The 27,672-nt window shown below is 35.2% G+C and overlaps 4 protein-coding genes across 5 annotated transcripts; 2 read left to right on the top strand and 2 right to left on the bottom strand.

Annotated features, from left to right (window-relative positions):
- Positions 1 to 2,711: 2,711 nt before the first annotated feature.
- Positions 2,712 to 6,709, bottom strand: LOC115998863 (alkane hydroxylase MAH1-like). Its single transcript, XM_031238522.1, has 3 exons — positions 5,923 to 6,709; positions 5,448 to 5,760; positions 2,712 to 3,123 (listed from the first exon to the last, which is right to left on the bottom strand). The coding sequence occupies exons 1-3, from the start codon at positions 6,707 to 6,709 to the stop codon at positions 2,712 to 2,714; spliced, it is 1,512 nt and encodes a 503-aa protein (XP_031094382.1).
- Positions 6,710 to 11,199: 4,490 nt separating this feature from the next.
- On the bottom strand, positions 11,200 to 13,231 carry LOC116000165 (alkane hydroxylase MAH1-like). The gene is made up of 2 exons (XM_031240201.1): positions 12,359 to 13,231; positions 11,200 to 12,207 (listed from the first exon to the last, which is right to left on the bottom strand). The coding sequence occupies exons 1-2, from the start codon at positions 13,149 to 13,151 to the stop codon at positions 11,453 to 11,455; spliced, it is 1,548 nt and encodes a 515-aa protein (XP_031096061.1). The 5' UTR covers positions 13,152 to 13,231; the 3' UTR covers positions 11,200 to 11,452.
- Positions 13,232 to 18,708: 5,477 nt separating this feature from the next.
- Positions 18,709 to 19,089, top strand: LOC115998864 (non-specific lipid-transfer protein 1-like). Its single transcript, XM_031238524.1, has one exon. The coding sequence runs from the start codon at positions 18,709 to 18,711 to the stop codon at positions 19,087 to 19,089; it is 381 nt and encodes a 126-aa protein (XP_031094384.1).
- A 2,357-nt stretch (positions 19,090 to 21,446) lies between these two features.
- LOC116000035 (probable tRNA (guanine(26)-N(2))-dimethyltransferase 2) lies at positions 21,447 to 26,897 on the top strand. Of its 2 annotated transcripts, XM_031240035.1 has the most exons (13): positions 21,450 to 21,466; positions 21,570 to 21,880; positions 22,586 to 22,876; positions 22,994 to 23,081; positions 23,336 to 23,457; positions 23,638 to 23,777; positions 23,884 to 23,956; positions 24,392 to 24,480; positions 24,576 to 24,681; positions 24,901 to 25,113; positions 25,720 to 25,914; positions 26,001 to 26,078; positions 26,346 to 26,897. In XM_031240035.1, exons 2-13 carry the CDS (start codon positions 21,716 to 21,718, stop codon positions 26,583 to 26,585), a joined length of 1,800 nt encoding a protein of 599 aa, XP_031095895.1. In that variant the 5' UTR covers positions 21,450 to 21,466; positions 21,570 to 21,715; the 3' UTR covers positions 26,586 to 26,897. The 2 variants fall into 2 exon arrangements, with proteins under 2 accessions (XP_031095894.1, XP_031095895.1); XM_031240034.1 differs by having other exon boundaries at positions 21,447 to 21,880.
- Positions 26,898 to 27,672: the final 775 nt, after the last annotated feature.

Genomic DNA, 27,672 nt, shown 5'->3' on the forward strand with positions numbered 1-27,672 from the left:
TGATATGACAAGTGCTTCTAGATCTTGGAAAGAAAAACATGACTTAATTTGACTCAACAACGTAACAATGAATGAAGCTGGAAAAGCAGCTTCTGATCTTCAATTCTTTACCTTTCATATTTAGTCCCCTTTCAAAGTTTAAAATTTTGGGAGGCATTTAATTAATATAATTGTGGTCTGAGGTGGTTAGTTATTGTTGTTAAATTAATCATGGAATGTTGGGGGTATTGTGAATCGAATCCAACGCCTGCAAGATATTTTTAACCTTGTGATAATTGTATTCGTATTTTCTTAGGTACAATATCGACTAAGAGACTACTATTATTAAATCAAACATCAAATAATCTTACTAAAGTGTTTTCTAATGACGTTAGAATTCGTACCCAAGGGTTTTAGCGTTAACGTGCGGTCAGTGTGGCCGCCCCTTAACGTGCGGTCAGTGTGACCGCACCACTATGTATACAAATATACACCATTTAATGTTAGAAAACGTACAACACTATTGAGCAGACTTCTAACTATGCTTTATTGTATTCTATACATGGATAAATCTTTAAGGTGTACTTTTTGGGACCAATATGTTGATTTATTGCTCACACTTGTGAACCACTCAGACCCTGAACATGTTTTTTGATAATACAAATGTATTGTGCAACGATGTATAATGGTAAATATCAAAATTTATATTGACTTGTGATACTTTCTAAATATATTACATGAATTTTTATTTAAGACTTAAAACAATATCCTATGACATAACCTCTGTTATCTTAATGATTAGGTGAGCTTTCAATTACTAATACATTTGGTGCTACTAAGCTTGTGATGAATAATAGCTGTCAAGAAATTCATGATTTCAAATTATTGTACGTATTTTTTTTTATTTCAAACATTAATTATTACTAAATTTAAATATTTAACAATATTTATAGTTTTGTAAATAATTTCTAAAATCTTAAATTTCATTATAAGGTTGGAAGTGAATCCTACACCAAAGGTTCGTTTCACTTAGTACATCAACAATAGCAAATGAGATAAACAATGAGAAATTGAATATCCGCACCATTAGTCAATTGTACGATGTTCCTGAGGTGTGTACTTTTATCTTGGTGTCATTAGTCAATTGTACGATATTGTGGTAATTTCTCTTCTCATATATTATTGTGGTCTAATAAACTATTTTTATATTTTATTTGTTAACTTGGTAAATATTAGACAAAAAAATTATATACACTTATGGTTTTTTTTAAAGGAATTATCTTCTGGTAGTGAGGTCATCACACAAGTAAATGAACAACCAAAAAAGATGTTGAAATTGATATTATTGAATATGGATCTTCCAACCACAACGTTAAGCGTACCTTGGATGATTCATTTTCATCAAATGTGTGGAAGAAGGTCAAATATATTGTGAAGTTCGAGAATCTTGAGATTGCAGAAGGTTTTGGGTTATTTGGTGGACTACTTTTGAAATTTTGATGAAACAATTTATAAGTTGTGTTGAAAGATGTTTGAATTTATTTTTGATGAGTATTATTTTTTTGGTCAAGTATTTGTGAAATTTTGTTGAAGAAGTTTTTGAATAACATTGAATGATGGTTGTATTTTTTTTTTTTATATACACAGTGATTTATCCTAAACCTACAAACTATTGTATTTTTATTTTTTTTTACACTGTTCATCAACTATTTTCTACACTATGGTGATTATTATGTTCCATAAATGATTGTTGGTATAGCGAGCGATTAGGATTTGTGTAATCTTTTTTTGCAAGTTTACAGGTTGTAACCAAAAATTTATACCAAAAGATAGTTTGCATGGATGCATGTAATGAATGTAATAGGAGTTGGCAGGAGAGTGTTTGGAGGTATAGGATGAACGAAATTAAAGGGTTTTTTTATGTGAAAGGTAATGCACCATTCCTAATTTCGGACAGAGAATGTACTGAATTGTTGGGTTTGACAACATCACAAGTAAAATGTTAGACAATTGGTATTTTATTTGTTGTTAAATGTTTACATAATATTCTTGCAAACATACTGATAAAGAAATATATGGTTTTTACTTAGGTGCTTTACGAATTTTTATTTCAGTTGTGTATGAATTCATTGGTAATAGGACAACAAGTATTTTGGGAAATGTTGACAACCATAGACACTACAAAACATGATAACTGTAATTGTATAGAGCACAATGGTAAAAGTTTTTTGTATGTTTTTATGTAGGTTTTGTATATAGTTTTTTTTTTTAAATGTTAATAAATAAATTAGCTTATCCAATTATTCCAAGCTATACAGTTTTCATCCGATTACTATATTATTTGCAAACATCATTATTTTACTCTACATATTATAGAAAATCTTACCATATTCTTAACATATTATAGCAAATCTATTTCGTGCAACGCACGGGCAAAAACAATAATAATAAACAACAACAACTACTACTTCAGCAACATTTCACCAAGGGTGTATCAGTACAAACACATTTCCATTACATACTTAAACAACAAGATTCTCGCCCTCTTAGTACACACTTTTATTTAATAACCTTCTCAATTTTCTCAACAAGATCCACATAAAGACCAAGAGTCTAAGTATGGATACTTATGCTACCTGGGCATATATTATTAGAACATATATACGAGCATTTTAATTAACACAATATGATGATAATATAATTGATTGTTGAGAGAGAGTTAATGGCTTCATTCACTTACGCTTGATGAGTTTGACCTTCAAACCATGTTTCAATTCAAGAAGAATTGAATCTGTAAGTAGAAGTGGAGAATGAGGTTCTATGAGCTGACACTCAAAGCGACATATTGTACTAGCCGCAACCATTTTCATTATAGTGAAACCCATATCCCTGCCGATGCAACTTCTGGGTCCAGCATTGAAAGCTGGAAACTTGTAAGATGGATTGTGCTTGATTCCTCCTCCATCAGGTGAAATCCATCTCTCAGGCTTGAATTCCATGCAATCTTCACCCCATATTGCATCCATCCTCCCCATTGAATAAAATGACAGTAATATTTTTGTGTTTGGAGTGACAACGTGGCCACTGGGGAGAATATCGGTCTCCATTGGTGTTTTGTGATTGATGGGCAAGGAAGGAAATAGCCTGTGACGCAAGTAGAAGCAGAGAGTGCGGTGAAGGAGGGGATAATGCCATTTTCCTCAAAAAATTTTGGCATACTGAATTCTCCCCCATTGTCTGTTCGTATAACCTTTATTTGTGTAGCAAATTGAGTATGAACATGTCTATGAAAGTTCTTAACCAGCTGCTGTGTGTCAGACTTATTTTTCATTAGATGAAGCCAAGTGAACCGTGAGTGATCATCAACTATGGTGAGAAAATACCTTTCACCTCCCAATGACTTAACCATGAATGGTCCCCAAACATCCATATGCAATAAATCAAAGCAAGCTTTAGAATATGTGTTACTCAAAGGAAAGGGAGATTTCTTATGTTTGGCAAATTCACAAACATCACAGGCAGTAGTCTTATTATTGTGCATAGAAATAGCAGACAAATTCTGTAAAAGGTGCATCTTAGTTATGGGGAAATGTCCCAAACGTTGATGCCAAATATCAACACTACATTGCATAGCAAAATGACCATAATCTTTCTTGTGACTTCCCGGTGGTTCGTGCAGCAGGTATAGACCTCTTTGTTCCTTAGCAAAACCAATCGTCTTCCCACTGTTCCCCTTGAGCATACACTGATCAGATGTAAAAATCAGATTATAAGATGAATCTTTGAGCAGTTTTGTGACAGAAACAATATTAAATTGGAAATCCGGGATGTGCAACACATTTCTCAGCCATAATTCATCATTGAGTTTGATGTCACCAATATGCTTTACTTCAATGTATTTACCATCAGGTAAATTGACAACTGCCCCTTTCACCACATGATATTGATTAAAGAAATCCAAGGAGCAAGTTATATGATCAGTGGCTCCTGAGTCTAAGATCCAAGCAGATTGTTCCAGAGATATAGAATTAATATGAGTTTTAAATGAACACTTGCCTTCATTTGAGTGAACCTCCTCATCAAAATTAGGTATGAGAGACACAGCAGCTGAGGTTGGCATAGGAGTCTGTATTTGTTGATTCTGCAATAGTGAGATGAGTGTCTGGATCTGTTCACTGGATGGTTGAGTGTTGCTCGTAGATGCTGCTGCTGTGGATTGTTTCCCCTTGGTTTTGAAGCCTTGCACCCATCCAGGTGGATAGCCATGCTTTTTATAGCATTTTTCCACAGTATGGCCGTTCATTCCACAGAAGGTGCACTTAGCAACCTTATTCCCGGTATTGTTGTAGTTCTTACGATTGTTGTTGTAATGAACAGCAGCAGCAAGATCCTCATTGGTATTTAGGTTCATTTGAGTCACATTTGCATGCATAATCTCTAATCCAGTTGGATTTGTGAACTGCAGTTGCCTTTCGAACTTTTCGGTCATAACATATACTCTATGGATGTCAGGCAGGGGATCAAGAACAAGTATATTTGATTTAAGTGTGTTATACTCCTCACTGAGACCTTGGAGAAAACGGATGATATGATCTGTTTCTCTTTCATTTCTTATTTGATCAAGTAAATCGCACGAGCACTGTGGTTCGCACTTGCAGATCGGCAATGGCCTCATTTCATTCATTTGTTCCCAAAGGCCACGGCATTTTGTGTAATACTCACTAACAGAGAGGTTACCTTGTTTGAGATCGTAGATCTCACTTTGCAAGATTGAAATCCGATGTGCGTCGCGCTGATCAAAACGCTTCCTCAAATCGATCCAAACATCCTTGGCCTTCTGCATATGCGCGATGCTTTGGACGATCGAGTGATGAACAGACCTGCAAATCCAAGAACATATCATGAGATTGCACCTTCTCCATGCCGGATATTGGCTATGTGAACTGTCCGGCATGGCGACGCTTCCATCTACGATCCCCCACTTGTTTTTCACTTCCAGCGCATTACGCATGGCAATACTCCATGTACCGTAGTTGCTACTGCCAACGAGTGGAGGAGAAACGAGGACAGCATTCGAGCTTTCGTTGCTATTCAAATGCAGAGGATTTTCAACATCATCCGCATTGGCACTCCTCTGTGGAGCTGAGTTTCTCTGAAATTCGCCTGTGCGAACTGGTGATTGGACGATCGGAGTGGAAGGCCGTGATCGATGACCGGACTCTCCAGTTCCAGACACGGCTGCAGCATAGGTGGATCGTCTCTGCTCTGATACCATGACGCAAGTAGAAGCAGAGAGTGCGGTGAAGGAGGAGGTTACGAGATCATAACAGAAAGGATGGGAGAAAACTGAATATCTCATTAGCATGCAGATACAGAACATTATATAGGTTGTACATGGCGGTAAGGTTTGTTGTAACTGCTTTGAGTATGTGAATAGACTATACTACCCTTCTATACATGCTAATAGCCTGAGAGATTCACAACACGCAGCATGGAGGTAGATTAACTTGATGCATTCTTCAACCTTAAAAACCACTACCTTATTATTGTGTTCTTTTAGTTGAAGGATCTCTTCAAGGATCTTTGATTCAACCAGTGGGTTCTTGGCAAGGAGCCAAAAGAACCAAGTGAGTGCTGAACCTGTGGTATCTCCTCCTGTAAGAATCAAAGTCACAAAGGTGTCTCTGAGAAATTTCATCGACTTTCCCCGGTGCGCTTCAATGTGAGAAGTCAGCATGCTGAAATTACTAGGCAGTTGTTGTTGATTTTTGTTGAGTTGATCTGTCCTCTGTAAGATTTTCCCTAATAATATATATTATATATTAGGATCTGGTTTGGTTGGACTGAATAACTAGGATTTGTTATTAATCAGACTCTGTGCCTAATATAGGTTCAGATACCAAATGTTAGAAATAAATAATTTAACTATACAGAATAGTTAACCTCGTTCCAAAAGGATGGGGTATATGAACTGATCAACAGCCTCTTCAGCTTCACTAAGCTTCTTTTCTCTATCAATCCCAGCAAACCATTTCTGTAGCTTCCAACACCTTTCTGGGAGTAAATGTCTGTAGAGAATAGCGTTCACCCCATCCCTGATCGCCTTACAAAATGGATGGTCTCCAGGCGAATCAAGGGAGAGGGTGCCCGGATCCACTTCCAAAAACTGCAGACAGCTTATGTCAAAAGTGGACCTTTCGAAAATTTGTTGCAAATCAGCATGGAATCCTTGTTCAGCGCAATGATCAAGAACGGGAAACAACCCATTCTCTATCTTTTCCGCGACGTTCCTCTCTAACAAAGCGCGGAAGTTCGGGTGATTCATGAGGGGCAGGGTGGTCTTCCTGTGAAGCTCCCAGAGCTCAGAATCGGTGTTGATAATCCCATCTCCGAGAGGTGCAAAGATTTTGCGGAAACGGGGACCCTTTGGGTAGTTTGTGAAGTTTTTGCAGAGAATGTGATTGATGTTAGCAGGGTCAGCGGTCAAGAGCATGTCCAGGTTAGCAAAGACATGAGAAGGCCCTTTGAACTCAAATGTGCCATCTCCGAGTTTGACAAGCTCCGTCACAAAGTCGTGGATCCGGTGAGCATTCTTGAGGACCGCCGGCAACATTCCGATCACAGGCCAATTTGTGGGACCCAAGCTTCTGCTACTGCGTCTCTTCCACACAAATACCCAGCATAAAACACTGCATAACACACTCAAAGCAAGAACATCAAGAAACTCCATATCCTTGAGGATAATGCTCATTATATATATATTGTCGTATATATGTATATCCACTATACTACTACTAGTACAGGTATAGGCGATATATATAGAACAAAAACTATATGGTATGTAGTTCTGATTACCCAAGGCAAATTATGGACCTGGTTCACTTTGCAGGGTGGACTCGATCAGGTCCATGTTTACAATTTTTAAATTCTATATTTATAGTTTTAGAATTGTATGGTCATAATTTTAGAACACAATTATACCATTTACTAGCTAGGCTTACCTTGCATTGTATTTGTGGGCTTGGTCTAAAATGACAGTTAGATAGTGTGTTTAAAGTTCACATATTATGTGTCTATTAACTACAAGCACTTTATACATTAACTACATGCCATAATATGCAGCTAAAATATTATATATGTGTATATAGTTAACATTTTTTGTTTGTAGTTAACCAAATTATGTGTTTTTGTAAACATATATAATAATTTTGGGACTAGGGTTTACAATGCGGCAAATTATTATGTATGGACCACACAAAAAAATACATTTTTTAATATACTAAAAATACATTATTTTTGTATTGAATGTACATTATACAAAATAATGTGTTTTTAATACTCAAATAATGTACTTAACTTAAATACGAGGTACATTTTTAATTAATATATTAAAAGTATATTATTTTTGTATTGTATGTACATTATTTGATAATATCCAAAATAATGCACTCTCGAATTATTTATAATCTAACCATATTTAAGTCACGTTAAATTTTGAATTCACATGAGCATTGTCTCGGATCGGAATATTCTTTGGCAGACTGTAAGCTGTTGACGTCTTGGTGGCAGTAGCCATCGATAGTGATCATGCGAAGAAGAATGGTTGTTGTTGTTGTTAACTCCTTACGCTCTAGACCGGTTGTTGTTGTTGTTGTTGGTGGTGGCAGTAGCCATCGATAGACATCTTTCTGGAATATTGCAATCTTGATTGTTCCAATACCATTTATCTGAAATATTCTAGAAAGATGTCGAAGTGCGATTGATCAAAGCAAAACTTAATGTGATCTGATTCAAAAATTCTGGCAAAAATCATAATAAATTGTTGTTTTCCCTCCAACAAAACCATTTCGAGGGCTCACCCGTAACCATGAAAGAAATGTAAGAGAGACGACGACCATCCAAAATTTCATGATAAAAATCCATCTATCTATGAGGATTTTTGACATCAAATTTTGGAAGATTAATCTTCAAAAGAAATTGATTCTCGAAAATAGGAGGTTCGGTCTACTCAATTCCCATTGATGGTGAAGCAATATTAGAGGGCGAAAAATGGACATGGCAAGGGTGATTTCTGATTTGTATGGTGTGTTTAAAGTAAATTAACGGCTTGGGTTAAAATATCTATGGAATGTTGAAGAACTTTCGAAGCTTCATGGTGATAATGGTTGTGATTATCGAGTTGTTGGCGAATTTCATACAAAGATCCTATCCATGGTTGAGAAGTGGAAGGAACATGCAGGGAGTTAATATTGGTCATAAAAAATAGATATATATCAGTGAAACTTAAGAAAAAAAATTGATTTTGAATTTTTTTTTTCCTGTCGTGTTTTTTTTTTTTCTCTTTGTTTTTTCAATTTTTTTCCATTGTATTTTTTTGGGTAGTGTTTGGGTTGATATGCGATGGACAAAATGATGTATAAAAAGAATGAAAGAAATGAAAATATTTGTGCGTTTTTGTTTTTGTTTTTGTTTTTGTTTTTTGTTTTTTTTTGTTTGTTTGTTTGTTTTTTTTTTAAAGATTTTCTACCAGATGTGACAAAAAAATAAATAAATAAAAGATATGGGATACTTTCACTGTAGGATCTCTCAATGAAATTAAAGCATCCGTTTTTATGACCTAGATAGGACCGTAACAGATGAGAAACATTTTAAGCAGGCTTCTGCTTCCTAACCGTATTTGAGTCACGGTAAACTCCAAATTCACACCCATGACCTTTCGCATGGCTCTAATACCAAATTGAAACATGTGCTCACTCAATTAAAAGCCTAAGCTGATAGTTGGACTGCACATTTATGTTTATACTATATATTTATGTTTAACAGTATTGACTTTTTGTGCTTTTAAAGAGGTTGAGAAAATATATATGGACTAATACTAATTCTGACATAATCATTTATACTTTAAAAAAAAAAAAAAGAAGAAAAAAAGAAGTCTTAATACCTTTTCAGACTGTCCACTAATTAACCATCAATTATTTCCTTCATTTTACGCGTACCAATGAGGCACAACCCTGCCTCCAAGAGTGCATAATGTTTGTTTATTATAGTAAGGATATATTGGAGATTTTAAAAAATTTCATAGCTAGGGAAGTTTTTTTTTGTTTTTTTTTTTTTAACACTCATAGGGAAGTTTAAACAAACTAAATGTTTGTAATAAATTTTCAAGTAATTTAATTGTTATATATATTTCTAAGATAAAACCAACATGTTAATTAATTTTCGCAATAAAATTATTGATAAATGTCTCTTTTGTTCTTTAACTATTGAGTTTTTTTAATACAACTGACCTTATTACATTGTAGTATATGTTCATCTATAATTTCTCAACATGTTGAAGCATAAAGAGTCGATATCGCCTCCACCGAGGCTCGATTTCATGACCTCCCATATGGGAGAGTCACTGCATGACATCTAACTATATTGCTGAATGTCTCTTTTGTCATGTACATAGCAAACTTCTCAATTGAGAACAAGGAACGCGATTGAAGGGTTAGGTTGCAAGCTAGGCTGCCCTGTCTTGATTGGCTCATTTCATTTGATTTTAATACGTTATTTTTAGACTCGTTAATTTGTTAATTTTATCATATTAAATTCAATAAATATTGTATGATAGTCCAAAAACTAGGGAAAAAAAAAAGAGCAAAAGAGCAAAAAAGCAAAAAAGAAAAGTTTGGTGGCATGGTTTAATCCCTATTCAACTCCCTGCCGCCTAAGATGGGGTTTCCATTGATGAGAAAGGGGAGTTTTGCATCAGTACACTGTTGATCTCTATTAAAAGAAGCATGCATATACCCTACTACAATGCAAGCTTGTAATGACTAGTTAATTCGTTTGTACTATTGCAACAGGAAATCGAAGGGCTTATATATGTTGGACCACTATAAGCATACAAAATATCTTAATCATGTGCAATGATTTCAATCAACAAGTGATGGATATATTGGGCTTAGATTCGGAGCGAATCAACACAAAAGGGAAAGCAAGAGCAACCCAAAGTCAACTCCACAACCCGGCCTCGACCTTGGGCGCTCGGTGCACCGAAGGCCGGCATCGGCCTCCGGCGCGTAGTGCGCCTGAGGCCGACCTCAGCCTCCGGCGCGTAGTGCGCCTGAGGCCGACCTCAGCCTCAGCCATGAACTCCGTCAAAGGGCCCTAATCTCGTGGGGGTGCAGGGTTATGGGGCAGCTTTACTATAAATTAGTTTGTCTTTGTCTTGTTAAGACATCATTTCTATCATTCACTCTCTTGTAATAGCATTCCACAAGTATTAATACTGATATTCTTTGTCTTTTCCATCTCATTATCTTGTCTTTACCTATTTATCATTGCCCTTTATTAAGTGGGTTATTTGATACTGGTCATCCAAGTCAATTTAATCCATCAACAAGAATCACCCATTCTTGTTGAGGCCTATGAGCATCTGTATCAGCGGATATTACGTGGTTATTAGTTGACAAACAATTGAGGCTGTAAATTTGAACTGATGTGGAAGGAAGTTTATTAGCAAAATTTACTCCTGCAAATAAATGGATTTTGTCAGACTTGGATGGCAGGCGCGCTTCCCACAGGCCACAAGATGGATTCTTTTGATTTTATTTCTTTTTTAAATTTTTTTTGGCCGTTTACAGCAATGGCCAAGCATTTTATTTTGTAAAATTATTATTATTTTTTAAAAAACTTTTTTGTTACTTTTTTTTTTAGTTTATATAATTTTTTATTTTTCTTGTTTAATTTTTTTGATCAAAAATTTATGCAATATAAATGTATTTTGGTTCCATATTATTAGAATTTGAAAATTTATAATTTATTTTAATTTTGACATGTAACATGTTTAATTTAAATATAATACAAAAATATTAATTGTAATTATAATTTTATAATATTAAATAAATAATTAATTAAAATATAGTGGAGTAAAATGGTGGGTCCATAAAATTTTGAAAAAAATACTCTAAACTGATGTGAAAAGGGGTTTTTGTGATTGAGTGAGATAGTGGATGATGAGGTGTATGATGGGACCCACAAAAAATTGGAGAAAAAACTCCAACTGATGCTCTAATTCTTATTTCAATGATAGGGAATCATAAAAACCACTCACTATCACATCTACCACTTGTAAAGTACTATAACTAACTATTAAATGCCTAGAGTAGTGATTATCTCCTCCTCCACATCATCATCAACAATAATAATAACTTGAGCAACATTGCACCATGGGTGTATCAACACAAACACATTTACATTACATTAAAAAAAAATATTAAGAAGATTCTTGCACTCTTAATACAGACTTTTATTTAATTTAATAATCTCTTCAATTTTCTCAACAAGATTCACATAAAGACCAAGAGTCTACGTACAGATACTTATGCTACCTGGCCATATATTATTAGAACATATATACGCGAGCATTTTAATTAACACAATATGATGATAATATATATAATTGATTGTTGAGAGAGTGTTAATGGGTTCACAAGTACTTACGCTTGGTGAGCTTGACCTTCAAACCATGTTTCATTTCAAGAAGAAATGATTCTCTAAGTAGAGGTGTAGAATGAGGTTCTACCAGCTGACACTCAAAGCGACATATTGTACTAGCGACAACCATTTTCGTTTCAATGAAAGCCATTTCCCTGCCTATGCAACTTCTGGGTCCAGCATTGAAGGCTGGAAACTTGTAAGATGGGTTGTGCTTGATTCTTCTTCCATCAGGTGAAATCCATCTCTCAGGCTTGAATTCCAGGCAATCTTCACCCCAGATTGCATCCATCCTCCCCATTGAATGAAATGGCAGTAATATTTTCGTGTTTGGAGTAACAACGTGGCCACTGGGGAGAATATCTGTCTCCATTGGTGTTTTGTTATTGATGGGAAAGGAAGGAAATAACCTAAGAGATTCACAAAAAGCAGCGTGGAGGTAGATTAACTTGTGGCATTCTTCAGCCTTAAAAACCACAACCTTATTGTCTTCTTTTACTAGATTTAGTTGAAGGATCTCTTCAAGGATCTTTGATTCAACCAGTGAGTTCTTGGCAAGGAGCCAAAAGAACCAAGTGAGTGCTGAGCCCATGGTATCTGCTCCTGAAATTATCAAAGCCAGAAAGGTGTCTCGGAGAAATTGCATCGACTTTCCCCGGTGTGCTTCAATGTGAGAAGTCACCATGCTGAAATTACTAGGCAGTTGTTGATTTTTGTTGAGTTGATCTGTCCTCGGTAAGATTTTCCCTAATAATATATATTATATATTAGGATCTGGTTTGGTTGACTGAATAATTAAGATTTGTTATTCAATCAGACTGTGTCTAATATAGGCTCAACTCTGATACCAAATGTTATATATAAATAATTTAACCATACAGAATAGTAAGAATCTAACCTCGTTCCAAAAGGATCGGGTATATGAACTGATCAACAGTCTTTACAGCTTCACTGAGCTTCTTCTCTCTATCAATCCCGGCAAACCATTTCTGTAACTTCCAACACCTCTCCGGGAGTATATGTCTGTAGAAAATAGCGTTCACTGCCTCCCTGATGGCCTTACAAAATGGATGGTCTCCAGGCGAATCAAGGGAGAGGGTGCCCGGATCCACGTCGAAAAACTGCAGACAGCTTACGTCAAAAGTGGACATATAGAAAATTTCCTGCAAATCAACCTGGATTCCTTGTTCAGCGTAATGATCAAGAACTGGAAACAACCCATTCTCTATCTTTTCCGCGACGTTCCTCTCTAACAAAGCGCGGAAGTTTGGGTGATTCATGAGGGGCGTGGTGGTCTTCCTGTGAAGCTCCCAAAGCTCAGAATCCGTGCTGATTATCCCATCTCCGAGAGCTCCTCCAAAGATTTTCATGAAATGGGGACCCTTTGGGTAGTTTGCGAAGTTTTTGCAGAGAATGTGGTTGATGTTAGCAGGGTCACAAGTGAAAAGCATGTCCATGTTACCAAAGATATGACGATTAGGCCCTTTGAACTCAAATGTGCCATTTCCGAGTTTGACGAGCTCCGTCAGATAGTCGTGGATCCGGTGAGCATTCCCAAGGATCGCTGGAACCATTCCGATGATAGGCCAATTTGTGGGAACCGAGCTTCTGCTACTGCGTCTCTTCCGCACAAATGCCCAACATAAAACACTGCATAACACACTCAAAACAAGAACATGAAGGAACTCCATATCCTTAGGATAATGATCATTATATATATTGTTGTATATATGTATATCCACTACTACTAGTGTAGGTAGGCGATATTATATATGTAGAACAAAAACTGTGTGGTATGTAGTTCTGATAATTAGGGAATAACTTGGCCTGCGCGGCTAGCTTGTATAACAGTTATTGTGGTCTCTGTGTGGACCACAGTCCAAAAACAACCTGATTTTGGGTACTTTTTTTTTACGCGACCTGTTGCAAGATGCATTTTCATAACTCATAATATACATTATTCTAACTCGTAAAATAGGTTAGATTTAATTGCCGAAATGATAACTTGACTATAGCGAAATCACTAATTTGGCAGAGTTTATTTAGGAGTTTATAACTTATTTTGCTACTAATAAACTATAAGCTGTGTTTGGTAATGTTCCCAAAATAAGCTACTAGCTTCCTAACATTTTTCCATCTTTATCTTTATTATTTTCACTACCCAACAACTCCTTAAGGTTCGAGATTACATACCGCGCGATAAACTTCAAGATTTAAGTAATAATATCGCTACCAACGAAAATTTAAGTGAGACCTCTGTTGAGATGAAGGAGATTTGCAACAATATTGTTACTTCATTATGAGATGTTAGATCATGATTATGCTAATAGTTTCATTTCAAAATGTTAAGTTTTAATATGTAAACAAACTTATTTAAATTTAAAACTATTTAAATTTTATGAAGATGTCCAAACATTTTTAAGCATAACCTACTATCTTAACAACTCTTCAGTTTTTAGCTTCTAACTTATAGCTTTTCAGCTTTCAACGACCTTTTCAGCTAAGTTTGTCAAACATAGCCTAAGTCCCTCAACTTTAAAATTTTTAACCATTTTAGTTCTCCGTTTGTTTTGCGGTAAGACATCCGTTAACTCATGACCAAATTGGTAATTTTGTTAGTCAAGGGACCATTTCGTGAAGTGGCTAGCTCCGATCAATCGTTATATCATGGACCAGGGTCCACAGTGTATTGTGTACCCCGGTCCAATACACAGAATTTGACTTCATAACGTATAGAATTCATGTTCATAATACACATACACATAAACACGATATAATGAACATAAATTCTGTGCATTATGAATATGAATTATGTGCATTATGAACATGAATTCTGTGTATTATGTTAAGTGTTTATGTGTCATTAACTATATAATTCTGTGTATTATGGACATGAATTCTGTACTTTATGAAATCAAACTTTATATATTGGACTACCCTGGTCCACGATATAAATTGCCTGGTCCGATCCTGTTAGGGCATGTGAAATTAAAGTGTAAATTGATTTGCAGTAGGACGATTGATCTCTGTCAAGATTGACATTTCCCATCGTCTCATTTATCATCTATGTGCTGTGTGGCCTCACATTATTATTATTATTGTTTTTTTTTTTAATTTTAAGTAAAACACTTTCTATTTTCAAAAAAAAAAAAGAAAAGTAAAACACTTTCTTTCCCTTCTAAATTTTTCTTTCAGCAATTTTGATTTCATGTGGCTTCTATTCATTGGATGACCATGAATTGGTTAATCAGTCACTAAATAAAGTAAAAATTTAGTTATCAATAAGATATTATCACATCATAATGAATGGATTGAAAGGAAAATTTAAGAGGGATATACATAGTATTGCTCTTGTTTTAATGAGGGAAAAAGGTTGCGAAGGTAGAGAACAAACTCAATGGTAAAGCTAGTCTGATCTGCCGGCCAACTAATGCGTTTAGTAATGTGTCAATTTGTTGAATGGTTGGAGTGGATTGATGGTGGGCACTATATCTTAATTAGACTAAGGGTGCGTTTGGTTCGCACATGGGAATCGAAATCGGAATGGGTATCAAATACTTGGTAATGGTAATGGATTTTGGTTAAAGTATTTAACATGTTTGGTAAGTGGGTGGAATGAGAATGATTATTAATAGTTGAGGAAAAAAGGAGGAAGGGAGATGAAACCCTTATTTAATAAGGGTATGGTTTTGTCATTAATGGGGTATTCCAAACCCATAGTAGCATTCACAAAACCTATCAACCAAACACAAACAATCACTTTCATACCCATTCTTTATGCCTAAACCCACCAACCAAACACACCCTAAAAATGTGTCGATTATGACTTTTAATGGAACGGATTCACCATAAAATCATGTTGGTGTGATAGTAAAGCCAAAAGCAAATGGATCACAAAAAAGAAATGGACTACAAAAGAATATCTTAATTATTATGTGGACCGCAATGCATACAGTGTTGTTTGGACCACAAAAAAATACATTTCTAATTTACTAAAAGTATATTATTTGAGTATTGAATGATGTATTTTTAATACTCAAATAATATACATTCCATGAATACAATGGACATTTTTAATATACTAAAAGTACATTATTTGTATATTGAATGTATATTATTTAATAGTATACAAAATAATATATTTTATGTATTCAAATAATGTACTTTTTATTTATGATCTACACAGTTGTATGGATTGATTGTCACAATATAAAATGGACCATGATTCATGAATCTAAGAATAACGTGGATAACATGTTTTCAAAAAAAAAAAAAAAAAAACAAACGTGGTTAACACTTGACAACGGGTCAAGACCCAAAAGACATAGTGCAAGGTTGTGACAGTAGGCGTAATGATTAAATAAGGGAGAGGAGAGGTGCTGTATCCGAAGACAATGAAAGATTGGCTGTGTATGTGTGGTGCAAATTAAAGTGAAGGGAATGCATGAGAGTTCTTCGAGTGTAGAGAAGCAGATGGATAAAAATGAGAAGAGATAAATGGGTTAGGTCTAGGGAGGGGTGTGCGTGTGAGAAAATGGAGAAAAGGAACTTACGTAGAACTTAGAGGATTCATAATAGAAGTTTTTTTTTTAAAAAATTGTGTCTAAAAAATTTGAGATGATTTTTTTTATTAATGTGGAAGATGATTTTTGAATTCTTTTTTCCTCCCGCAAAACACAACATTGTGTTTGAAAAAAAAATGAAACAGACAGCAGTGCATGCACTGCCGCCTCACGCGCCCGCTGGGGCGAGTCAGATTGGCTGCCAACTGGTGGCCACTCTAACTTTTAAGTTAGTTTTTTTTTTCTCTTTCTTTTGATATTCTCTTTCCTAATCACACTTACAAGAACTACTCAAAAATCACAAAAAAAAAAAAAAAAAACCCCACTATTACGGATGCTCTTACAAGCATGTGCTTCCCAATGTGCATAGGGCAGTGAGCTCATCCGGACTTCTTCATAATTTTTGACTTAGAGCATTTTCAATAGAAATTTTAGTTTAGTTTTTGAGGAGGTTAGATTATAGACAGAAGAAAGAGTGTGTTTGAGGGAGAAGATTTAAATTATTGCAAGAGTGATAATTTTTTGTCCTCTAAAGTGGGCTCCACGAATTTTAAAAAAAAAAATTACAGTTGGTGCACGTTAAGCGCACTAGCAATGCCCGTGTGTACTACACGTACTTACTAGATTTATATATCTTGAAGTGGCTAGCTCCTATCAAGCTAAGGCAATTGAAAATTTGTAAGGATCGTGTGATGGTTTAGACTTTAGAACACTAATTGTGACAAAAAGATTTTTAAGTTACCGTGTGATCCCAGCCTCGCGACAACAATTTTCTGCAAACTTTTATGCTAAGCCACGCCCTCATCACGAGGTAACTGCCCTCGTGATGAGGAGATCTGTGCACTGATTCTGCGTGTCAAATAGGTTGTTACTGTGTGATAGCCAGTGTGACGCGAAGCTGAAAAGTGGCTATAAATAGCTCCTTGACCTCATTTGCGCTGCGGGAGGAATCTAGATTTTTACACTTTGTTCAACTTGTACTTTAGATTTTAGAAAGAGAATCCTCCCTAGGGTTCTTATAACAATTTGACACCTTGATCTAATAATTCCTAGGGGGATTCCAACTACAATTGATTGAAGATTTTCTTGGAGATGGAAGATTTTGCTTTCAAAGCTAATTGTTCATTTCAGTTGCAATTTGCTTTCATTTCAAATGCTTTTATTGAATCTTCATCTTAGCTATTCAATTGTGACAATGTCTAGCTAATTTTTAGAGAATTACGATTAGGTTTAATTGTTAGGATGCTAGAATATTTTGATTGCAATTAGGAAGTAACTTGATGTATTGACTTGATATATTCTTGTTGGAAGTACACTTTGTATATATAGATTATTGTATAGTGATGGCCACATCATGCAATAGGTCTTAGAGGTGTGTAGTAGTTGCCAAGAGAATCAAACTACACTAAATCCTACTCCACTTGCAATTTCCACCTTGAACCTAGAGGTAGAACCCAGAAGAAGATGTGGACTCTAATTGTTCAATGAAATGTTTCAAGTAGCTAGTAAGGTTGTTATGAGCATAGGATTTTACTAGCTACTTGATAGGCCAAATAGACCACGAGAGTGGCTTGGCAATGGAAACATCTTCCGATCAATACATTACAATACTTCATATACTTAGCTAGGGTCATTCTATTGCTCCAACTAGGAACACCTAGTCCTAGTATCCTCCATTCACTTACTTGCTTCTTTACAATTACTTGTTGCTTTACTTTCACTTGTTACTTTGATAATGCTATTTGTTTAAGTCTTGATACCTAGCTTTCTAAGGCTCTTATGCACTCATGCTTAGTCGCGCATTGTTCAATTTCCATCTGTCATCCTTAGAGAACGACATCCTGGAAAAGCTTCACCTTTCCCAACCTACTTTACATCCCACGCTTACATAATTATCATACAGTAAGGAGTAAAGATGGTTGGCCACATATATATTGAATTTTTTGAATTGTGGACAAGACCAAAATTTTTATTTGTTAGTTCGTCATAGCCTAATCCATATCATATAAAATGCCTCTCAAGTAAATATTTTTTCCAAATGAGTCATTTCTTCTTTGACCTGAATGAGTATTTTTTTTTTGTTGACTTCGTTTTATGTTCATAACCAAACACTAAAAACTTCAAGAAATACATACAGAAGTCATTTTTCATATTTCTAACCAGACCCTTATAATTTAGTAATAATTTCCTAATATCTCGTACTTATATTCTCTATTTAATTAGCTTGATCAAAAAAACTTTTCTTAAATACAAAATTATTATTCCTCCAATATTACTTAGCTTTAATATAGATAAGATTTTATTTAAATAGAACCAAATCTTTTTAACCTAATCATGGATAATAATTAATAAATACACTCACCTTTGTGAATTATATAAGATGAGTATTAAATGTTTTATCCATCTCGTCTTTATTATGTGTGTGAGATTTGATAAATTATAATTAATAAGTTGGTAGTAGGTAGTAGTTAAATGTGCAGATGTTACTTTTAACGTTTTTCCTCATACGATCGAAAAGTTAATTAAGAAAATTTTGATGACATAAAAAAAACATATGTATCTATTTATTTACATTTTATGGTGATTTTGATTATACGAATACGTGGTAAATGGCAGCTATAAATACCTCTCAACTATTCCCACAATCGATCATATCCTTAAATCTATCATCAGTAGTACTAAGATAATGGCAGTGGTCGGAAACCGAATGCAGCTGACGTCATTGCTCCTCTTATGCGTCATCACCTTTGCAGAAATTCCGGCATGGGTGGAAGCGCAGGCGGTTGCATGCGACGACAGCAAAGCCCAACTTACACCGTGTTGTTCGGCGGTGAAGACAGGCGGTGATATTCCGGCGGAGTGTTGTTCGGCGCTGAAAACCATGGCGGATAATTTGAAGACGAAGGTAGACAGGCAAAGCGCTTGCCAATGCATAAAAGAGAGACTTGCTAAAGCCACGCCGGAGCAGATAAAACGGGCTCAAGGTCTCCCCGGTTATTGTAAAGTTCCCTTGCCGTTTAAGATTGGCCCGGACATTGACTGTTCAGCAGTCCCAAAAACAATGTAATTAATTAATTAAGAAATAATAGTCAAATTAGCCATCGAACTTAAAGTGAAAATGCAATTTGACCACTAATAAATGCAATTAAATCATTCAACCCTATAAATCATGTAATTTGTTCTAAGTGGCCTGCAGTGACAGATTATTAACCGGTAATTAACTCAACGGTCATGACTTCCACCTTCGTCGTCCCTTCAAAGGTCTAAAAGAAATGGAGGGATGAAGGCAGCGGCCATGGCTGCCTTCAGTACCCCTTCAAAGCTTTAAAAAAAAATATGAAGGGATGAAGACAGCCGGTATGACTCCCTTCAAAGTTTTAAAAACAAAATATGAAGAGAGGAAGACAATCTCCATGGATCAGACAATTGGAGATTTTTTTTTTAATAATTTTTTTTTAAAATTACTTGTTGGTAACCTGCCACTCAGGTCACTTGGGACAAATTGCATGATTTTACAATGTTGAATGATCTAGTGGTATTTTTTAGTTATGTGGTCAAATTGCATTTTCCTGTTACGTTTAATGGCTAATTTAACCCTTATTCCATTAATTAAAACAAAATATATATGTATTTTAGCACACCTTCAAGAAAAAAGGTGTTGATTATATTGTCATTATGATATTTGAGTTTTTTTTTTCTTTTGATAATTTAACATCTTTTTTATATAATTTTAAAGTCGACTAATATTATGAAATTGTGGGATATAAAGGACTTTTATCAAAATTATTACGATATGAATTAATTCTATTATTTTTTAATTATTAATTGATAAAAATTGATTCAAAAATTGATTCAAGTACTCCATTACGCTATTGTGAAATGTTCAATTTTCTATATTATGAAATTGGTCAATTTAGTCCTTGTATTATTAAAAATAGAAAAATTAATTAAAATTATTAACATTGTTAAATATGCTTATGTAGCTTCCACATCATTCGTTAATAATGAACTAACATAGCTCGCATGGGCAGCTCAACTGGTTAAAGTGAGAGGGGCTCATTGTGTGCAATAAGCAAATGTCTACTCTCTGTGTTCGGGCTCTTTGTGCGCAGTAAGCAACTGTTTAGTCTCTGTGTTCATCTGCAAAATAGAAATTTGACAACATTCTTTCTTAAAATTGTTTTTCCTTTTAAATTGTTGCATATCGTCCCTATTTTGCTTACATGACTCTGTTAAAATTATATATATTTTTTATTTTATTGATGAATAATTGTGGCTAAATAAGATTATAATTAAAGAATTCACATTAAAAATACTAAAATATCCATGTATTAAGTAAAATTTTAATAGAATTTAATAATTTGTTATTTTAAGGATTAAAACTGTAGTTTTTTAAAGAGTTAATTGTGTATATTACAATAATAAAAAATTAGAGATTAAAATCGTTAGCAATAAACAAAAGACTAAAATTACATTTTTCTTAAAATTTCATACTCAAGGTAAATAGCATTTTCAATTAAATTATGCATTTCTAAATGCCAATTTTGAAAATTTTCAATAAAACTTTCACCCACTTCGCCACCAATTGCCACGCTGCCCACTTCATACATTTACGTGGCGGGTATGGATGCTAAATTTTATCTCCAGCTAGGCCAAAACTATTTTGTTCAATGAATATTACGTAAATTTATATAATTATTTTTTCAATAAAGAAATTTGATATTGTGAACTCAAAGAAAAAAAAAATTAAAAATCGAGACTCGAGACTCGAGAGGGACATAAATTTAACCTTCAAAGAATTGGGTACAAATTTGCAAATAATATTATATTATATATTATTCATATTATTTTGTAAATGATGACAATTCTTTTAAATAGGATAATCTTAATTTCTTTCATTTTGTTTCTTTTGACAATTAAATGAAAGTTAACATAGCATTTTAATCATATTATTTTGAAGTTAAAGTGAATTAATGAAACATTAGCTATGATTTTTATTTGAAGATCGAGTTACCAAATTTTGACAAGGAGGGTCACTGAGAGATTGAGCCTTAGATTTTCGCTAAAGACATAGAAGGTGATTGAGAGATTCAAAGCCCGAGTGATGACTAATCCTTGTGTGCGATGATTAATCTTTGTGTGCATAATGTACCTCGATTTACGTGTTCATATTATAATTTCTCAACCTACTGAAGTATAAAGAGTTAATGCGAGTTCGAATTTGTGACCTCTCATTTGGGAGAGCCATAATTCTGTCGCTTAACTACAAGATCTTTACCAGGAGTGAAATAATTTAAATTTGATCTAAATTATAATTAAGAGTTTGACTCTTTCCTAAAGACTTAGTTGGGTTAATTAAAATATTAGTCAATAACCATATACAATTCTAACTAGGGTTTAGGTTTCTCCAGCCGGTTCAATTTGAGCGCGACAAGGCGGACCAGGTATGGGGTTTGTTCTTGTAATTGAGGAACGGTCCATGTAAGTTTGCTGAATCAAGCTCCGCACTAGGTGGCATTTATAGTTACATGTTTTTTCCCTTCTCAGAATCCCTTATTATTATAGCCAACGCCTCCAAGAAAAACCTCTTTTTCCCAATAGCAACCGCCGCCGTTTCATCGTACTCAGTAGCCTCCAACCGCCGGCGTCCGCCGCCAATCAACGGACAGTTAGAAGGAGGGAAGGCAGGCGATATGGGCGGCCAGGGAAAGGCAGGAGATGAAGAGAAGCAGCAGCAGCAGCAGCTAGAAGCACCCAAGACGGCGTCGTTTGATCTCAATGATTTCAAGATTATCAAGGAAGGCGAGGCCGAGATTCTAATGCACTCCAAGAATGTTGTCTTTTTCAACAAAGCCCAGGTTAAAAAAACTGTCTTTTTTCTATTTTTCTATTTTTCAAGCGGTTTTCTTATTCTCTTTTTTTTTTTTTTTTTGCATGTCCTTTTATTGATTAATGGCAAATCGAAGTTAAAGATTCGTGCGTCTTTTTGTGAATTCCACTGTTTTGTATTGATTAGCTTAACTTCACATTATACTTGGCAAATGTTAGTGTAGGTTTTGAGTTTTAGATGCAAAAAGCCTTGTTTTTGAAGATGAAAATATTATAGTGGTAATTAAGAACTTTATGACATATGCTTATCACGAAATTAGTTGCAGTAGATATGATGCTGTTTCCTTCTTTGCTAGAATGGATGATGAAGTTACCATTTTTGGGGGAGCATAGAATGTGTGACATCATTGCTTTATCTTTGAATTCTGTCAGTCCTTGATTGTAGACAAGGACTACCTACCATATGTTTAACTTTCATAATTTCAATGTCTTCTGGGGAAGGGGAGAATATTTTCCTTACCAGAGTGATTATTTGTAGGATACTTTTGAATCCCCTACCAATTCTGTTTTCCAGTATAATATGGAGCTACTAATTCAATTTTTTTTTTTGTTGTTGGTCTTTGTTGTGCTGCAACCATATGGGTTTTGGTGATAGCTACCTTATGGATGTTCTTCATCATGGATTATGGTTATAGAAGTAAAAATCTCTGACAGTTTTAAATCTTGAACATCAGGTTAACAACAGAGATATGTCTATTGCTGTTTTGAGGGCATTTATAGCAAAGAGGAAGCAGGAGCATGAAACATTTGTGGCCAAAAAAACAAAGATGGTTCCAAAGGATAAAGATAATTCTGGTATGGAACTGGATGCTCCAGTTGATAATGATCAGCATAATGGAACACCTAATAATGGGTGTGAAGTCGCAGAAGAAACGTCTCAGGATGAACAATGTAGCATTTCTGAAGAACCAATCAAAAGTCTGGGAGGAAAGTGCAGAGAACTGAAGCCACCACGAGTTCTTGAGGTTCCTAATGCTTTTGTTGTGCTATCTTTGTAGATTAACTAGCTATGTTATTGCTACTCCAAAGGAACAGAAAATGTGATGCAGTGTTTTTGGCTTTTATGTCACGTCACTTGACAGGCCCTGTCAGCTTCTGGTTTGAGGGCTTTAAGATATGCTTGTGAAATTGAAGGGATTGGCCAAGTTGTGGCCTTGGACAATGATAAAGGTAAATGATTGTGTACCAATTCTGGTGTTTCAGGATGTAAATGATCAAGGTGTTTTAGCTCTCATCCTCCCCACAAAATAAAAAAAAATTTGCATACAATCATGCTGATGAGATAGTGGATAAGACTTCCTCTCATAAGCATCCATATGTTTGCTCATGAATATACATTTGAACTTCATTAGGACTGCCTTCAAATTATGTGCCCATTGCTTCACCTTAACCCATGAAGGGAAATAATTTCTGGTTTTTTGCAGCCTCTGTTGAAGCTTGTCAGAGAAACATAAAATTCAATGGTTCAGTGGCCTGTGAAAAGGTGGAGTCTCACCTTGATGATGCTCGAGTTTATATGCTCACTCATCCAAAGGAATTTGATGCGGTAGGGCAAGTGCTAATATCTGTACCCATTTGGTCTTAATGTTTTTTTTACGCATCTAATTCATAGTTACCACTTCTTTACAATCATATCTGTTTGTATTGAAACATAAATATGTATTCATCAAATACTTTTGCTTTTTAGAACGTTTTTTTAAAGTGTTCTCTGTCTGGATTATCTCAGGTTGATCTAGATCCATACGGTTCACCCTCTGTTTTCCTGGACTCTGCTGTTCAGTCTGTTGTTGATGGGGGCTTATTAATGTGTACTGCAACTGATATGGCAGTGCTGTGTGGAGGAAATGGAGAGGTTTGCTATTCCAAGTAAGGTTTATGTGCCACTTTTCTCTTGAACAATGTTCTCCATAATGTTTTATTGAATATTTTGGTATTTAAGCATGGACTTACTTGATCACACCTTTCCAACCAGATATGGCTCTTATCCATTGAGAGGAAAATATTGTCATGAAATGGCATTGAGGATACTTCTTGCCTGCATTGAGGTATTTATATAAACAATATTTTTTTATTTTTCATTTACTAAGAAACCAACCTTTTGAGGTGCCCTACAAATAGTATCTTTGATTTGAATCTATTTTCTCTTTAGCTGCTAGGAATTGTTTTAAGCCAAGCTAACATTATCATTAGCAGTGTCTATCATATCTGGTTCCATTTGAAAGAGAGAAAGCACGCGAATCAACTTGGATTGTGGAACTACAAACTTATTTTTTACTTTAAATTTAGAAAGTTGGATATGTTGGCAAAGGGGAAGAAACGTAGCTTAATTATGCGTAGGGAGAACTATGAGGATTGAGGAATCACCTCTTTGCTTATTTGTATTATTAAAAAAAGCAGTTTGTTCGTAGTTCTAATCTCTTTCCTCAATCCTATTCTGATAAGTTTTCTTGCATTGCTGTGTTTTAAAATTTCTATTTCAGAGCCATGCAAATCGACACAAAAGATATATTGTTCCCATATTGTCAGTTCAGATGGACTTCTATGTGCGTGTCTTTGTTCGCATCTATACGTAAGTATTTCTTCATTTATAGAGATTGGTGTGGGTCCTCTGTTAATTATGTCGGTCTATTTGTGAGGTCTAAGCTTTCGAAGAACTGTTTGCAGTTCCGCAAGTGCTATGAAGAATACTCCCTTAAAGCTGTCATATGTGTACCAGTGCATTGGCTGTGATTCGTTCCATCTTCAGCCACTTGGTAGAACTGTGTCCAAGGTAAATCTTCATCAAATCTTCCAACATTTTGCCACCCTTATAATACATGTGTCCAAGAATGTAATAATCCCTTTGGTCTTGTATTGGTTGTTTTGCGGCTTCGCCTGTTATGAACCTATGATTTTGTTTCAACTTTTATCTTTGCTTTCTTTGTTAGGGATTGAGAACTATTACCGTGTTCATCTTTTGACTTGATTTTCTTTTATCCCTCTGCCCCAGAACAACAGTGTGAGATTTCTTCCTGGGTTTGGTCCTACTGTTCTTCAAGAATGCAGCGATTGTGGTAAGAAATTCAACATGGGTGGACCTATATGGTCTGCTCCAATCCATGATCAAGAGTGGGTAGCTTCCATTCTTGCGGATGTAAAATCAATGAAGGACCGGTATCCTGCTTATGACCGAATCTCTGCTATACTGACAACAATTTCAGAGGTGCGCTCTCGGCTCTCCTTCCTATTGATAAAGTTTCTAACCTTCTATAATCAAAATGTTCCTTTTTTCTTTTTCAAGGGGTGGGAACCTGGGGATTGACGGGGCGATTCATTTATATTTACCTCCTCCAGCTCTTGGGCAGGGGTTCTGGGAGCTTAGGATTAGTCTAGCGTAAGCTAGGAAACCTAATGTATTAAAAAAATGTTTTTTTTTTTTTTTTTTTTTGGTTTTAAAACCTGTTCCATACATAATGGCTTAAGGCTATGTAGCTGTCTTAACCTTGCAATGCTACTATGTCATATCACTCTTCTCCAAATTTGGTATTCAGAGATGTCTAATTACAAATGGAAATTACGAATTGTCAGCTAAAACCCGAAACCTTAAGAAAATGAATCTATGTTTTTCCTTGTTTAGGCTTCTAGTTTCCAAATGCATATGCATTTCTAGTTTCTCATATTTTCCAACACTAAGTTGTACCGGTTTCGTTTTTCCCAGGATCTGTTAAAACGTTGTACATAGGCACACATGTTACAAGTGTGGGTAGAAAAATAAATATGGTCGTGGATTGCTTGATTTGAAGTGTTGTTTGCATATGCTTCTTTGCAGGAATTACCAGATGTTCCTCTGTTTCTCAGTTTGCACAATCTCTGTGCAACACTCAAATGTACTTCTCCCTCCGCAGTTATATTTCGCTCTGCAGTAATCAATGCAGGATATCGTATATCGGGAACTCATGTGAATCCTTTGGGGCTGAAAACTGATGCTCCAATGGAGGTCATATGGGATATAATGCGCTGCTGGGTAAGTGGGTCTTATTGTTTCTCCCAAACCCCCCGTGCATACACAAGGCGATGCAATAATACTGTATTTCCAACACTTCTATGTAGATCAAAAATCATCCTGTGAAAGCTCAACCACCTGAACTGTCTGGAAGCGTGATTCTTGCTAAGGAACCTGTTCTGCAGGTGCTTTTCATATGATTCTCTGATCGTCTCTTGCTAAATTTTGCATTTATGTTTATATATTATATGCTTAACATGCCTCATCACGTGACAACACGTGGACCATAGTCCCTTTTTATCGAGTGACGCAGAGATTTGAACCCTGACATTTGGCTAATACGCACATTTATGTTTATATTATATATATTGAGAAATTGAGCAAACTGTTGGCAGATTTACTTTTGTGGTCTTTAAAACCCGAATCTTATTTCTCTATAATGCTTTCTTTAGGCGAATTTTGCACGGGCCGTTGCATCGCTGAGCAAGGCACAGGCAAAGAAGGTTGCACGCTTCCTTCCCAATCCCGAAAGACATTGGGGCCCAAAACTCAAGGCTGGCCGCCAGGTCACGAGCAAACATATCTCTCTTTTGGGTCCAGAAGCAGTGAATGGATTAAGCAACCACGAAGATGTCGAAGAACCTGCAGCCAAGCGTATGAAGACAGAAGAAGATCCCCCTCACGAGTCATAAAGGTATTATTTATCCGTCCATTAAAATGTTTGCTTTAGCTTGGCAAGCACAGAGAGACTCATCCCATTCTGAAAATTACTCAAAGTTCTTACATCAACAAGAAGATTGCTCTGCCATGTATGTTGAAATTTTGAATCTGAAAGGTCAAATTTTGTTCTGGTGTTTCCTAGGTGTTGTTGGTTTCCTCCTGTACAAACAAATTTTTATTTCTCAGTGTTCTTTTAATCAGTTGGGCAAAATCAATTAAACCAACTGATGTGCATGGAAACAGAGCTCTTGGCAACATATTCAATTCATTATTTCCTTGAACAATTGTGTTTTCTCAAGTTTTGCTTTTTTTTTTTTGTTTTTGTTTTTGTTTTTGTTTTTTTTCTTTTTTTCAATAAAATCGAAAGATATGACAAAAGTTTTACTTGCGATGAGTAAATATTTTCTGATTTTTAGGCAAGTCAACATAACACAGATACAACCTATTAAGGTTATTGGGTTAGAATTTAGCATGATTTTAAAATAGGAATCCATTAGGCTTGTTAATACAAACTTTTTAAAACCTTGGAAAAATGAAAACCAATATTTACAATTTAATTCAATAAAATAAAAAAACATAGTATTATACCCCATAATATTTATAAAAGTACAAAATAATATCTGAAAGGAAAAATTACATCTTTACTCCTTGAGTTATGAGTGAAGTGGAGAGTTTGGTTCCCAGCGTTAGTATTCTGTCTGCAGCTAGGCCTGTGCATTGGACAGGTAAGGGCGGTTCGAATTTTTGAATTGCCCACCCCTTTGGATTTCGGATTCTTAAATTTAAATCCTATACGATTAAATTTATTGAGTAAACATTTCGGTTTTTAGTTGTTCGGGTTCGGATGGATTTTATCGGATTTCGATTATGTTTCAAATTTTCAAACATTAAAAAAAAAATTTAATCTAAGATCAATTGCAAAATTAAATTACAAGTGACAAACTACAAATAAAAGCTTACATAGTTGAAAAACAAAACAGAAATTACATCAAATAATCCAGAAACGGAGGACCCAAACATAGAGCCCAATAATCCACTAACAAACACTTCAGGGATGGT

The sequence above is a fragment of the Ipomoea triloba genome, chromosome 12 (assembly GCF_003576645.1).
Source record: "Ipomoea triloba cultivar NCNSP0323 chromosome 12, ASM357664v1".
In the NCBI taxonomy this organism is placed as follows: Eukaryota; Viridiplantae; Streptophyta; class Magnoliopsida; order Solanales; family Convolvulaceae; genus Ipomoea; species Ipomoea triloba.